Source organism: Sinocyclocheilus anshuiensis, unplaced genomic scaffold, assembly GCF_001515605.1.
Source record: "Sinocyclocheilus anshuiensis isolate Anshui unplaced genomic scaffold, SAMN03320099.WGS_v1.1 scaffold606, whole genome shotgun sequence".
NCBI classification, from domain to species: Eukaryota; Metazoa; Chordata; class Actinopteri; order Cypriniformes; family Cyprinidae; genus Sinocyclocheilus; species Sinocyclocheilus anshuiensis.
Window position 1 is genome coordinate 109266 of NW_015544148.1, and position 15479 is coordinate 124744.

General features: G+C 39.9%; 1 protein-coding gene across 5 annotated transcripts in view; it reads left to right on the forward strand.

Moving 5' to 3' along the window:
- The window catches only part of LOC107695163 (pre-mRNA 3' end processing protein WDR33-like), an 18303-nt gene extending 6632 nt beyond the window's left edge, over window positions 1-11671 (forward strand). For 2 of the 5 annotated variants that reach the window (XM_016494981.1, XM_016494982.1), the window contains exons 5-23: window positions 1002-1097; window positions 1208-1359; window positions 2822-2919; window positions 5184-5310; window positions 5506-5660; window positions 5760-5838; window positions 5970-6080; window positions 6376-6470; window positions 6554-6640; window positions 6723-6862; window positions 6946-7098; window positions 7219-7968; window positions 8079-8142; window positions 8266-8500; window positions 8608-8679; window positions 9188-9333; window positions 9422-9523; window positions 10175-10372; window positions 10459-11671. In XM_016494981.1, the coding sequence (XP_016350467.1) occupies window positions 1002-1097; window positions 1208-1359; window positions 2822-2919; window positions 5184-5310; window positions 5506-5660; window positions 5760-5838; window positions 5970-6080; window positions 6376-6470; window positions 6554-6640; window positions 6723-6862; window positions 6946-7098; window positions 7219-7968; window positions 8079-8142; window positions 8266-8500; window positions 8608-8679; window positions 9188-9333; window positions 9422-9523; window positions 10175-10372; window positions 10459-10628 (3030 nt within the window). In that variant the 3' untranslated portion in view covers window positions 10629-11671. The remainder of the gene's footprint in view (window positions 1-1001; window positions 1098-1207; window positions 1360-2821; window positions 2920-5183; window positions 5311-5505; window positions 5661-5759; window positions 5839-5969; window positions 6081-6375; window positions 6471-6553; window positions 6641-6722; window positions 6863-6945; window positions 7099-7218; window positions 7969-8078; window positions 8143-8265; window positions 8501-8607; window positions 8680-9187; window positions 9334-9421; window positions 9524-10174; window positions 10373-10458) is intronic. The other 3 variants (XM_016494983.1, XM_016494984.1, XM_016494985.1) reach the window with 3 other exon arrangements.
- The last annotated feature ends 3808 nt before the right edge of the window (window positions 11672-15479 follow it).

The window sequence follows — 15479 nt, forward strand, 5'->3', positions numbered from 1 at the left end:
TGCGATCAGTGCGTCAAGAGTTCTCATACACACGTTAATATAACGGACTCCTGTATGCCACCACAATCGTCTTTACCTTGATTGCAGTCTTCATCCATCAAAACTTTACTAGCGAGGCACTGGTTATCCAGTCGCGTCTCATCTGGCCATACAGTGGTGGGATGTGTTGACATTTCGTTCAGTCTGTACTTCACACGCGACGTGTGAGGGCTCGTGCTCTTCAGAGACAATCACAGAATATGACAGAGCTCGTGTTTAAAAGCGAAACACACTGGATACGCATGTTTTGGCGGGGTTCCCCTGGTAAAATTCGCATTCCAGGGGCTAAATATCACGTTAATGGGGTCGTTTTTTAACCCGCGGACATGAAAAACAACCTGCGGCAACAGTGTTAAAGCAGCCCAATTCCGCGGGAAAACCTCGGACTTGGCAACACTGGAAGTGGATAGCTTTCGGATAGCGCATCAAGAACCGGGTTGACCAGGTACTCGGTACCACCGGTACTTAAAAAAACCTGGTACCGTAACGTTTTCATTTTTTTAGTACCGACTTGGTACCGAAATACCGGGTCTTTTGACAACACTACTGGAATGAATAATTCACTGAAAACGCAACCCGAGTCTCTGTTTTCTCTGCAATCTCTGATGTAATCAGCATGGTTTCCTTTATATTAGCGCTGTTTTGGACGGATTGTTTGAATGCATTCGCTCACTGGATCATTGGACTGAAAACTTTCCCGGAGTTCAGCGGCTTAAAATGAACTGATCGCAAGCAGAGAAGCAAAATTGGGTTAAAGGCTTAGAATAGAAATTGTGCTTCAGTAATTTTGCGTTAATTGCATTAAATTATTTTAACGCGTTAAGAATTGTAAAATTAATCGCATGCGTTAACACGTTAACTTTGACAGCCCTAGTTAAAATGCATCATTTATATAACCCATGTACAGCCTACTCCTTTGGTTACTCTAAACCATTCCTTACCCTTTTCTTCCCTTCTTATAGTGGACTCCTGAAGGCAGGCGACTTGTAACAGGTGCCTCCAGTGGGGAGTTTACTTTATGGAATGGGCTCACATTTAACTTCGAGACAATTCTGCAGGTAACCAGAGACCATATTTTAGATTTGTGGCACACCACCTTTTCCTCACAACCTCAAAAGCTTGCTAAAAGGTCCTTATTTATTTATCCATATTTTTTTTTCTCTCATAGGCTCATGATAGCCCTGTCAGGGCAATGACCTGGTCTCACAATGACATGTGGATGTTGACTGCAGACCATGGAGGTTACGTGAAGTACTGGCAGTCCAACATGAATAACGTCAAGATGTTCCAGGCTCACAAGGAGGCGATTAGAGAGGCCAGGTCTATACACAATCTACCATTTTCTGTAGTTAACCCAAGCCGGTTACTGCCCCTGCAGGGGCAGTGGTCTGCCTTTAGGGGGTTCTCCTCAGTGCTGTTAGTTCTGATATACTCTTCCCTGTGCTGCTCAATGTTCATGTCCTTTATTATTGACACGTTTGTGTGTTGTTGTTTCAACACTGCATTTATGTCACCTGTGGTATTCTCATCTTTTATATACATAACTACTATGTACAGAAAAGGTGTATTTTCACACTTTTAAATAAAGTATTCCCAATTATTTATATTCTAAAGTGATTACATACAGTCTAGAAAAAATAAATAAATCTTAAAAAGACCCTCAGGGACTAAAGTGTTTTTGGAAGGGTTTTTAGAGCCTCCATAGTGGAGGAGTTGGACACATGTCTTTGCACTGGTCTATTTGTAGGAAATGTACACAACTTTTAAGTTTCGGTTCACAATGGTTTACCAGTGAGACAGGAGCTGTGCTGCCCCTACTGGCCATCAGAGTCTGTCACGCTTTCAGTCAGTCCCTAATAAAAATTCTGCCTCTAAATAAAGATTTCTGGGAATAAATAACTCACTTTGATACAACTCTACGGGTATAAATGCACATGGCAACATTTTCATCCACATTAAAGTCCAGGTTTATAATTCATTGACACTCCCTTTTATTTTGTTAACTCAGACACAATAGAAGAGCATGTAACATCCTTTCTAATGCAATAAAATGCATTTCTTCTACCATATTTTTAAAAACCAAAAAAGGAAGCCACAAATTTAAAGCCAGTGTTATCAGATCATACAAATGGCTCATGGGTTGAAGTAAAACAGACTGAAGAGAGGCTTCTGTTCACTTCAGTGTTTTTTTTGTTGGTTTTTTTATGCTTCTAAAAAAAAAATAGAGTGCATAGTAAGAACATCTGAGCACTATGGGTAATGTTTGTACTTTATGTTGTTAGGTGGAGTGATACTTCTGCCTTATTTCTGTGTAGACATAGTAAAATAATGGTGTATGTTTGAAGGTCAAAAGAGTGAGTTGGTGAACTGAGGCAGGCTCAGTTTTGCCAAATGCTTGAACCAGCTTGTGTGCCCTCTGGAAGGAAGAGCAGTCTGTGTAGGCATGATTGTATTTGAAACATACATGATTACATTTACTTATTGAACTAAAGTTATTACCTTTCATATGCTCATTCCATTTTCTGATTGTTGTACAGCAAGGCCCAGAATACAGAGAAATGTGCAGTCAGTGTTAAATGTCTTTCAATTCAGCTTGTTGTATTAAATATGCATTTAGGTAAGTTATGATAGGACTGTTCTGTAGAGTGAGTTGTCTGCTAAGGAGATGGATGGTTCCTTGTCTGATCCACTCAAAGGGCCCCCGCAGGGTGTAAGGTGTCCACCCCACAGAGATCTGCTATGTTATCCTTCATTGTTGATTCTCTCCCTGCTGTGTCTTCAGTTTCTCTCCTACGGATAATAAATTTGCCACTTGCTCTGATGATGGAACTGTACGCATCTGGGACTTTCTGCGCTGTCATGAGGAAAGAATTCTGAGAGGTATGTTATATAAGATGTGGAGATATTCACAATCACAAACACTTTTACACTTTTAAACAAAATTACACTGACATCTGGGTTCACAGTCTTCACATTACCTTTCACACACATCTGCCAACTTTACCATGGGCTGTCAGTATCAGTTTTTTGTTCCTTGTTTGTTTTTGTTTTGTCTTTGTTTTTTCTCTTTATTTTACTTTTTTTTGGCCATTTACATGGGTCTGCAATAATATTCATTAGACCTTGTGTTTGAGATTGTAACTAATATTTGACTGATAAAGCACTGAACCTGATAAATCCTTTTTTATAATATAATAATGATAAAAGCATAATTCTCTGTATGTTGACTATTTTGTACCTTTTTTTAAGGAATGCATGTTCTTTCTATTGAATTTTCAAATATATATATAAAAAACTTTTAAAAAGACAGTTGTTCATTTTGGCGTAATTTAAAATATCTGCATTTATTACAATGCTATGAAGATGAGGTATTGGTCCCTTTCAATACCAACAACATGTATAACCATGTAGACATGTATAACTTGACCTGTACCATTTAAAAATAAATAAATCAACCTTAAATGCACAGACATCATCACATGATAATAAACTTATTTCAAATAAAACTGAATAATAAAAAGGTAATGGTAATAAAACATTTCATGTTTGTATCTTTTATATGCAATAGAGTGTGAGTAATGCAAAGAATTTATGTGAGTGACTGGGTATTGAAGCTTTCTGGTAAAATAAAGATTAAAAAATATATTGTGCTTAATACCTGTACATGTTAAGCCAGTGAAAAAACGCCCTGAATTCCAAACATTTAGTAAAAAAATATATATATATATTACATTTCAATCTCAATTAAGGAAGGCACAATATTGTTTTGACAGTTAAAAATGTTCAGACTTAGGACTATAATCAAATATACACAATGTTATGTGAAAAGGTGAAAAGCATAGGTTTTACACATTGTAAGAACTTTCACATTAAATTAAATATATCTCGACACGTCAGTTTCCAAGTGCTACATGTCTTTGAGCTATGACACTGTCCCATTTGCAGTGATCTGGACTCGTATCAACAATAGAAATAGGACTTTTAGTCATGCTTTTTTTATCGTTATTTTAAAAACATGTATTGTACTGATTTGCATCAGAACAGAACACATTCTTTCAAAACAGATTTTCGCTCTTTAACTAACTTTAACTGTAGACTTTCCTCCTTTTCCTCATGTTTGTGCAAACACGTGTTCATTTATCTCAGTCAAATAAAAACACAGCTGTTAAAGGGTTAGTTCACCCAAAAATGAAAATTAGGCCGCGTTTTACTCAACCCCGAGGCATCCTAGGTGTATATGACTTTCTTCTTTCAGACGAATCCAGTCGGAGTTATATTAAAAATTGTCTTTGATCTTTCAAGCTCTATCATTGCAGTCAGCGGGTGTTGCATCGCTTCAGTCCAAAAGAAGTGAAATAAAAAGCGCCCATCCATAAAGTGTCTCACACGGCTCCGTGGGGTGAACAAAGGCCTCCTGTAGCGAATCGATGCGTTTTTGTAAGAAAAATATCCATATTCAAAGTAACTTCTTTTGGACTGAAGCAATGCAACACCCGCTGACTGCAATAATAGAGCTTGAAAGATCAAAGACAGTTTTTAATATAACAATAATAATATAACAATAATATAAATAAATAATAATAACAATAATAATTTTTAATATATTAATAGAATTTTTAATTCGTCTGAAAGAAGAAAGTCATATATATACCTAGGATGCCTCAGGGGTGAGTAAAACGCAGCCTAATTTTCATTTTTGGGTGAACTAACCCTTTAAGGATTCATGCAGCTTCACCTAGACATTAAGAATAACAGTCTCATGCTCGCGTAATTGTTTTTGTGACAATCAATTGCACAATGTGCCCTTTAAAATAATGCCACCTTTATTTGTTAGTAGAAGTGTCCCATTTCTCAATATGCTTTTTTGAGATTTATGATTTTTCAGTGGCATTAGAAATGAAGTTTGATCGAACATAATTTTTGTTCTGGCTGTTATTTACCTTGTCTTTGCTCATTATAGAATTGTAATCAAATTATATAGCATATGTATGATCTATATTATGTAATGCAAAATTTATGATCAAACGTTAAAAAAGGTGTTACTCTAACATAATGTTGCTCTGAAATAAGAAAGAAAAATGTGTGCAAATACACTGTTTCTCTTTTATTGTCACACACTCATTCAAACTTGCATGTGTTTCCAGGTCACGGAGCAGATGTGAAGTGTGTCGATTGGCATCCCACGAAGGGCTTGGTGGTGTCCGGCAGCAAAGACAGCCAGCAACCTATTAAATTTTGGGACCCGAAGACTGGACAAAGTTTGGCAACACTGTAAGTAAGCAGACCCCTGTAAGACAGAAAAATATTGTAATCTTTGTTGCCCATGCCCAAATGTTTTGACAGGTGTTAACAGACATAGTAAGTTAATTTGCTGCATTGCAAATCTTGGTTTTTGAGTTTGAGTACTTAATCAAGTAAGACAGATTAAGAAGGGCTACTAATTTTACTGTTGTGTTTTGTTCTCAGACATGCACATAAAAACACAGTCATGGAGGTGAAGTGGAACCTCAATGGCAACTGGCTATTGACGGCGTCACGTGACCATTTATGCAAACTGTTTGACATTCGCAACCTCAAAGAGGAGCTGCAGGTTTTTAGAGGACATAAGAAAGAAGCCACAGGTATAATCCTAATGAGAATGTGTATTAATCTTGTGCAGGTGAAGCAGTGTGTTGTATAGATATACATTGTATACATATGTTTTCTCTTTTTGGTTGCAGCTGTAGCTTGGCACCCAGTTCATGAAGGCTTGTTTGCCAGTGGAGGCTCTGATGGATCACTGCTATTTTGGCATGCAGGGTAAGCACCGTTCAGATCCTCTTTGTACCGTATAACCATATACGGTAGCATTACTCAAAATGTAATAATATGTGGAGTAGCTTCAAATTTTGTGTTATTTGACTGCTGAAGTTGTTGGAATATTTTGCTAGTGTGGAGAAAGAGGTGGGAGGAATGGAGATGGCTCATGAAGGAATGATCTGGAGTTTAGCCTGGCATCCCCTGGGCCACATCTTGTGTTCTGGGTCTAATGACCATACCAGGTAAGTGTGCGTCAAAAAACATGCATGTAGCGACCAAATGTGTCTATTAGGGTTGTTACATTTACCAAAATTTCAGTAGTTAATACCAATACCTGTGAAATTTCACAATTCTGCCAGTTTTGTTACCACAGCAAAAAATAATATGCTATTGAACACACTCCTTTATTTATAGTTAAATTTTACTAGACAAATTAAATAAACGTAAATGGCCAGAAACAAAAAATGAATAACTATAAACCTAAAATGCTTTAGTTTGCATAGACTTTAGCTCATTGCTCTGTGATCACTTCCTCAGCAAATTTTGGACAAGAAATCGGCCGGGGGACAAGATGCGGGACAGATACAATCTGAACTTGTTGCCTGGAATGTCAGAAGATGGAGTGGAGTATGGTTAGTATTGACCTCTTGCAATTTAAAAGCCCTATAGAGGATGTACATATGAATTCATAATGCTTTATTTTGGGTAATTCTAGATGACATAGAGACCAATAGTGTTGCAGCCATTCCTGGCATGGGGATCCCAGAACAGCTGAAGGCTGCCATGGAACAAGAACAAACTGGTTAAGAAACTAATACATGCACAGTCAATATTTATTGAAGTTCAGTTGGTTGGTTATTTATAATTGGTAGTTATGTGCTCAGGCAAAGAGATGGTGGCAGAGCCAGAGATGAGCATTCCAGGGCTGGACTGGGGAATGGAAGAGGTCATGCTGAAGGACCAAAAAAAGCCCCCGACTAAAAAGGTTCCTTATGCAAAGCCAATTCCAGCTCAGTTTCAGCAGGTCAGTATGATCATTTTATACATAGGTTTTGGTAGCACTGCCAGACTAGATGTGTGTTCCTCAATTTTTGATTTACTCAATAGGCCTGGGCAGAGAATAAGGTTCCAGCGATGCCTCCTGGAGAGGTTCCAAAGGAAAGGAAGGATGAGAAGACAGTAGATGGCAAAAAGAAGACACAAGCAGAGATTGAGCAGGAAATGGCTGCCCTGCAGTATACAAACCCAATGTTGCTTGAGGTCTTTAAATATGATTACATTTACAGCTTTAGCATTGTGCTGTAAAAATGTAAATAAACACTGTATTATGCATATACACTGCTTAATTAATTAATAAAGAAATTATGTTTTTGTCCATAGCAACTGAAGATTGAGCGAATGGCACAGTTGCAAGAGCAGGGAATGCCTCCCCCTGCTGGACAGTCAGGGCCAATGCCACCCTTTCCAGGGCAGGGTGGTCCGATGCCCCCACCAACACAAGGCTTCCCTCAGTCCATGCCTCCACAACAAATGCCGCACAACATGCCTCCAATGGGACCAGGTGGAATGCCTGGTCCTTTCATACCTCCAGGCCAAATGGGTCCACCAGGACCTCCCATGAACCAAGGTCCCCCTCCTCAGGGCATGATGGGTCCAGACATGCACGGACCTCCACGTCATCCAGGCTCTCACAGGAACATGGGACCCCAGGGACCTCCTGGCATGCCGCCTGTCCCCAGAGGCATGCAAGGACCTCCCCTAACAGGAATGCCCCCAGGTTCTGGTGGACCTCCAGCCGGTATGATGGGACCACCACGAGGACAGGGACCACCACAGGGAGGTATGATGCATCAGGACATGAGGGGGCCTGTGCCTCATGGAAACATGATGGGCCCTCAGGGACCCTTGCCAGGGAGTATGATGGGGCCTCCACCGAGGACTCATGGTAACATGCAGGGAAATATGCATGGAATGGGGCCTCCTCCAGGGGGTATGCATGGACCACCAAACAACATGCAAGGGCCACCAGGAAACATGCAAGGACCTCCAGGCAATATGCAGGGCCCTCCACCATATATGCAAGGCAAACAACCACACATGGGTGATGGAAACCGTGGACAGTTTAACCAGGTGAAGAAACAGTTGGAGTAAACACATCCACGAATGTTTAGGACAAAAAGATGCAACTGAATAAAAGTCAGGGTAGATTCTGTTGCTGAAATGTTATGCATGTCTTCCAGGGACAGAATCCTGGGCCTCAATCAATGATGCATGGAATAGGACAGCAGGGTCCTAACGGGAAAGGTAATACTCGGTGAACAACTCTTGTGGGAAGAAAAGTTATTCATATGCAAGATAATTTAATCAAGACTACGATGTGAGAGTTAATAGCGACTTGTTTGCGGTTTCCCTTTCTATTTGTGTCAGGAGATGGTCCTCGAGGACCACCTAACCACCACATGGGACCCCCAACGGAGCGACAAGGCCCTGGTCAGGGCTCAGATGGAGGCCAGTACTGGGGTGATGATGGGGGTTATCAAGAGGGCTGGAGAAGAGGTCCTGGACAGGAATACTCTTTAGGTCACAGAGGAATCTCTGGAGGCCCATGGGAAGGCCAGGAAAGGTTTCCCTCGCATGATGGAGAGTACATGGGACACGACAGGTGTGTTTCATTCAGCACTATGTAAACCTAGAAAGATGATTTTATTAAATTGCCGGAGTCCGGGGGATTAGAATGTGAAATTTGTGCGTGGTGACACATTTTTACAGGTATGATGAGTATGAGGACTCTGGTGAGGAGTTTGACCAGAGGCAGAGACGGCCACATCATGGAGATGACTCGTAAGTGTTGCATGCCATCGGAGATGTAGTCCACAATTAGCTTTACTGTGTACTGACAAAGAAAAAACATAGCTATTATTCAAAAAGATTCTTAAGTCTGAAACACTGGAAACTAAAGCCTGGGGTATGCTTCTGCCTGTTATGTCTCTTGCAAAGTTGAGTGTTTTAAAATATACTCTTTTAATCATGATCCTGTACAGACATGTTCAAGATAGTCACACTATGACTGCTTTGTGATACCTTACCTGTCCCTTCAGAAGATGAGAGTAGAAGAGTCTTTTATCTTGCTTTTATTAGCATATTCCATCTTCTTAAACTGGTTCTTAAAAGCAAACTTCAGTGTTGCCACCTAGTTGAACCACCAGTTGGGATTTTCCACCAAAAGTTAATTTACTTGATTCCAAGATTAATCTTGCAAACCTTTATAGGCAGGATTTTTGATCTCTCACCGGCATTGTCAACTGATTGATAAATACATGGTCTTTATTGTCTGGCTCTGAATGTGCAGATACCGGAGGGGTGGCCTGAGTGGCCGTGGTGGAATGGGTGGCTACCAAGATGAGTATGGTGGAGATGAGAGCTTTGATTCTCAAGAAGACATGGGCCAAGGTTGGGGAGGAAGAGGAAGACCACGTGGTGGGCCGCCAAGAGGAGGTAAAACCTTTTCCATTCACCTGTCCATCAGCCCACCTTGCGTCCATTAAAACTGAGGTGTCAGGTTTGAACATGACATCTTTCTTAGGTGGTGTAGGAAGAAAGGGGCTTCTCCCAACTCCTGATGATTATCCCTGTCACTATGAAGGAGGAAGAAACCAGGAGGGCTGGGAGGGAGGGCGAGATTCAGGTAGAAGTGCATGAAGGGGATGTCAATACATGTTCTTGTTGCAGTGCAGTTAGTCATACTTGAGCAAATTCCTATTCTTTCACTGAGGCCATAAAGCTGAGTGCACACTACATGATTTTAGCCCACATTTTCCAGTCACAGACAATTTTTGAGATCTGCAACAACAAAAAAATAAGATCAAAGCCAAATTGGATGACAGGCTGGTTAGGAATGAGCATTCCATCATGTTCTATGACTTGCCTCAGAAACAAAAGCAATGTAGAGAGAGCAGTGGCAAGAAATTACCAATGAGAAGGTTACAGGAAACCATGGGATCTATTAAGTATTACATTAAATTTTAGTATAGCATTAAGTATTACTAGTAATATGAAATGTAGATGATAACAGGATATAGTTTGTGGGCATCCTTTAACCTAACTTGGAGTTCTTTATGAAGAACGGAAAGCCCTTGTTGCCCATGTCTGTCTTAAACATTTTAATTTGCTCCATTTTCATTTCTTTGTCACTTTAGCTTCATTTATCAGCACAAATTAAAACTTAAAACAAAGAGCCTAAGACTGCCATTGTGGCAGCGACTTGGAAAGATTGTCACTTTTTTTGGATGTTTTAATGAGATTAAATTCATGCTGGTGTGTGTGTATGTGTGTTCAGGTCATGAGAGTTATCGGGATGGTCAGCGGCCAGACCACAATATGCTTGACGGTCCTTCTCCAGCCAGTAGAGAGCGTTCCTCCTCTCTACAGGGCATGGATATGGCCTCTCTGCCGCCACGCAAACGGCCATGGCATGACGGACCGGGCACTGGTGACATGGACTCCCCTGGTGCAGGGCCTGATGACAGAGGAGCGGGTGAGGGATGGATAAGTGACAATGATTTGTTTTAATGTAAAACACACAAGGCACTCTGTATACTAATACTATCTAACTCACCATAGGCCGACCATCACCAAGAGACGAAGGTGTGTTTGGACCTCCATCACGGGGAGGAAGAGGTGGTTGGGGCCGAGGTGGACCGCAAAACCCAGGTGGTTCTGGTCCCAATGTGGGTCCAAATACCAGGCGAGGGGCTCCACGTGGTGTTATGAGGGGAGGTCGCGGACGGTAGGAATGGTCACACCTGCTTTCCGGGCACAATGGGGTAAAACCGACTACAGTGAGGACAGGGTAAACAAAGAACAACACATGGCTACAATACCAGCTTCCTTGAGGGTCTAAACAATTATGCAGGCTTGGACCGAAGTCTGGAAGCACTTCACTAAAATCAGCATGGAACCCTGATTGGTGATTAAGGTTTAGCTTTTTCTCTATGATGTATTGGACGGTTGGTGGTGGTACCAATTATCCAGGGCCAGATGTTTTGGCTCACGATGCCCCTTTCTATCTGCTTGGTGTACACGTTACATGGCGTTTGTTCTAACCTTACATCAGCACTGAGAATAATAACTGATGTAAGAGGGGGCTCATCATGGTGCAGTGAGGAACATCTTTTATAATGGACTAATGATTGTGGTCCAGGAAACTTTATTTGTGATGCATGGTACAATTTTGTAAAATCTTAAGAGACATCCCTTCCCTGCACTGAGCAGCTGATCTGCTTTGTGATTCACTCGGACAGTGGCAGCTGAATTTGTACCAGCACCTGAGCCCCCTCTTTTTTTTTTTTCCTTTTTTTTTGGCTTTAATGCTTCTGATGTATAAAACACAATGTTTTGTGTACCATTGAATTCCTCAGTCAGATTCTGTCATCCAGCAAATGCAAGTCAATCTAGGTGAGGGCCGATGTTGAACTGGCATCATCTTGTGGACTGTCTATTATTAGAGAAAAGTGGACTCTTGAATGTGTAATTCCCCCAGTGTCTCAGCACTGTTTATTTAAGTTCATTTTTATGTAAAATAATGGATGTAATCTTTCTGTAACCTTACGAGGCTACTTTGAGTGACAAAGTTGCAGACTTTGTTTCTGTGTGTACAGTTTGTCACAAAATTTGTCATTGTTTTGTCCTTTTTTGTATGAAACCATAATAGACTGTGCAAAATGTATGTAAACTCTCTCTGCTCTTGTCATTTCTTTTTCACCCACTCCTTAGTTGGTCCTTAGGAGTGTGGTCACACAAGCCCGAGATTCTCTATTGGTCACGTCTTCTCATTGTGAATTCACAGGCAGTTCACAACATTTAATTTTTTAAAAGCAGTGGATCTGAATACTATACACTAGGGCTGGGCGATTTTCCCGATTTTATCGATTAATTCGAATTTATTTTTTAGAAATCGAGGAATCGCGAAATATTACCAAATGTTAGAATTAGACACTTTGACAATATGCCGGTGATAACAGTAAAGAGAAAAGAACGATCCAACCGCATGTCGAGCACGTGATTAACCGCTCACGTGTGACGCGCTCTGTGAAGGACCATTAATATAGTGCTAAGCGTCATTCACACAGTGCTTTTGTTTTGACGCGGGCAGTGGAATAGGTAAAACATGCAAGAAAATGGGAGTGAACTTCTTTTAACTTGAGCGCAGTGTTTTTAGAATGGCGTTTCATGCAAGAGACACTGCAAGAGATGCGAGCGCAACAGTCAAACACATCCATGTTTACACAGAAAAAACAATGGAAAAGCAGCGCAATCGAATAAAAAACCTGTAAAGAACTACAACTGTATGTCTGATATTTCATGTTTGCATCATGGTGACAGGCTGAAAGCTGCTGTTCATTGTTTTTACAGAACATTTATAGCCTAGTTAATAATAGTTAATAATAGTCTACTGGTGTTATACCTGCAGTCATTTTGAATATGAATTACCTTGACTTTTGAGATTTTTTTAAAGCATTTTCCTTGTATTATTTCTGAACATATAATATGTATAAGACAAGTTTGTACAATATGTAGTTGTAGTTTTTGCATCTTTTCACACGTCCATGTTTACATAGAAAAACAAAGCAAAAGCAGCGCAATCGAATAAAATACCTGTAAAGAACTACTTCTGTATGTCTGATATTTCATGTTTCCATCATGGTGACAGACTGAAAGCTGCTGTTCATTGTTTTTACAGAACATTTATAGTTAATAATACTCTACTGCTGTTATACCTTCAGTCGTTTTGAATTTGAATTACCTTGACTTTTGAGATTTTCTAAAAGAATGTTCCTCCTGTTATTTCTGAACACAGTATGTATAAGACAAGTTTGTACAATATGTAGTTGTAGTTTTTGCATCTTTTCTGCAAAGATATTTAACAAGTGATTTGTTTAACATTTACACCATGTTGACAACTTCATGTGTGCTGCACTTGGAATAGAATTTTCTTTAACTAGAGGGTTAATAAAGAAAAAGTAACTTGAATCATGTTGTAGTCACATTTTCAAGTTGACTAGTTAAAAATCGTAAAAAAACGAGAATCGGTCAAACATTCTGGAAAAAATTGAGATTTAAATTTTTTGCTAAATAGCCCAGCCCTAACCACCACATACCCAAGTAAACAGGCAGAAATGCCCAGAACCTTCCAAGACTTCCAGAGTCTTCCACTCCACCCAAAACTTTGAAGGAATGTTGCCTGAAGACAATGTCCATTTTTTACACGTCAAGCTATGTTGGTTATTGGTCGAAATAGGGCATCTGTTATTGACCAATATTGCATATTTATCGGAAAAATCGAGATTTAAATTTTTTGCAAAATCGCCCAGCCCTACTATACACATTAACTTGCATTTCCAGTCTCCCCCAATCGCATGTGTATGACTGGTCAGTGGAGCGAAAAGTCAACCGTGACTGCCCTTTAGTTCCAACCCTGTGATAATATTATTTTTTAATTACCTACCTTGATTGATTCAAGAATGCTGTTTAGAGTTGGATCTAAACTTGGCAGGAAGGTAGATCACCGGGAGAACACAGCAGTCCTGCTTTGAACACTGTCTTGACCAGATTTTACATAGTGACAATCGATCTCTAAAGCTATCGCTTCTGTGATTTTTCTCCTAACCAAACATGGCAAATGGCACTAATTTTTGGTTTATATTTATGCATTATGGCATGCGGTAGCTCTGCCCACTCCAAAAATGCATTTTCACAAAACAATTAAAAGCATTCTATCTGGCAAAGCATCATGAAAGTCATAAATAGAAGGTATGTGTTAGTTTTGTTTATTTGCAGTGTGTCATGCCAAAAAGTTTTGTCAATAGTGAATGAAGCCCAGCTCACACAGAAGTCACTTTTAAAACAAGCAGTTTTCTGCTAGTCAACACACAATGTTTGAGGAATGTTTTTGCCCTTAAAGGAGACATATGCCCCTTTTTACAATATGTAATATAAGTCTCTGGTGTCCCCAGAATGTGTCTGTGAAGTTTCAGCTCAAAATACCCCACAGATCATTTATTATATCATTTTGAAAATGCCTATTTTGAGTGGAAGCAGAAACACGCTGTTTGTCGTGCCGGTCTCTTTAAATGCAAATGAGCTGTTGCTCCCCGCCCCCTTTTCCCAAAAGGGTCTGGCTGCAGCTGACGCTTGCACTCTCAGACCTGCATTCTCAGGCTTGCACTCTCAGGCTTGCACTCTCAGACACTTGCACTTCCGCTAGCGACGTCACTTGCAGTCTTTATTATTTTTTATTTTGTTCTATTTATTGATTACTTTTTGTTTGAATCTCTCAACATTTTACAACAGTAGCCAGGTGGTGAAGACAAGAAAAAAGAAACTAAATAAAAAGTCACTTGCAATCGCCACTTGCACTCTCCGATACCTGCGACGTCACTTGCAATCGACACAAATCGTGCGTGTTGCCAATGGAGACAAGACGCTGTGGTGGTGATTTAATGATTATTTTATTTATTTATTTAGTCATTTATTAGAGGCTTTTATCCAAAGCGACTTACAAATGAGGACAACAGAAGCAATCAATTGTAGTATTAAAACAACTAAAAACAGATCCAAAACTAAAAGCTAAAACTTTATAAATACTACCTATACACATTTTAAAAATAAAGAGATTAAATAAAAATGACAAATGCATACAACAAAATTTCAAAACTTAACATTTAAAAGAGCCATGGCATTAGAGCTGGTACACCGTTGTCGCTTGCGAAATCAAAATGATTTTGGCGCCGTGGGTGGAAACTTAAAGATTAAGGGGTGGTAATATTATAATGAGATCCCTTTGCAACGTCACTAGGGGAGTGAAATCAGATGCGCTCGTTTTTTCAGACACTTTCAGAAAAAGGCTTACCAAAACAAAGTTACTGGGTTAATCTTTTTCACCTTTCCTTGGTTGGTAGATGCACCGGGGACCTGATTATAGCACTTAAAACCTGGAAAAGTCAGATTTTCATTAGATGCACCGGGGACCTAATTATAGCACTTAAAACCCGGAAAAGGCAGATTTTCATGATATGTCACCTTTAAGCAAAACTCCCGATTTTGTGTATTCCTATTGAAATGACTGGATTTGACAGAGCAACAGAAAAATGTGTTTACACCTTTACTCTGGTCCAGGATTGCCTCAGCACTGCACATTTTGAATGTAACTCTTTTTCAACATGCCTGATTTAACTCGTCAGCTCATTAGTAAAAGCTCCAGAACCTATAGCCTACTGCGTATCATGGGAGACAATCAAAGAACAGGATGGAGAAACATTGCTACACATTTATGACCACCATATATGATGCAGAAGTGATCTGTCCTTAAATAAATGGCTTACCTTTAATCAGACCACATGACTTGAAGAAGAAAATAAGCATTGTTAATTAAGTTTATTTACAAAAAGTTAAGTTTCAAAAGCAGTTCAGAAACATTAAAAGGTAAGTAGTATTTGATGTCTTGGTCATACGCATGGTCCCTGTCTCAGTGCAAGTCACAAAACTTCCTTCTGTGGATATCCCCATCCACAGATTGAGGGTCACGTTAAACTCCTCATTATAGGCTACAGGCAGAGTTTCACAAACATTTCAGTACCAGCAAA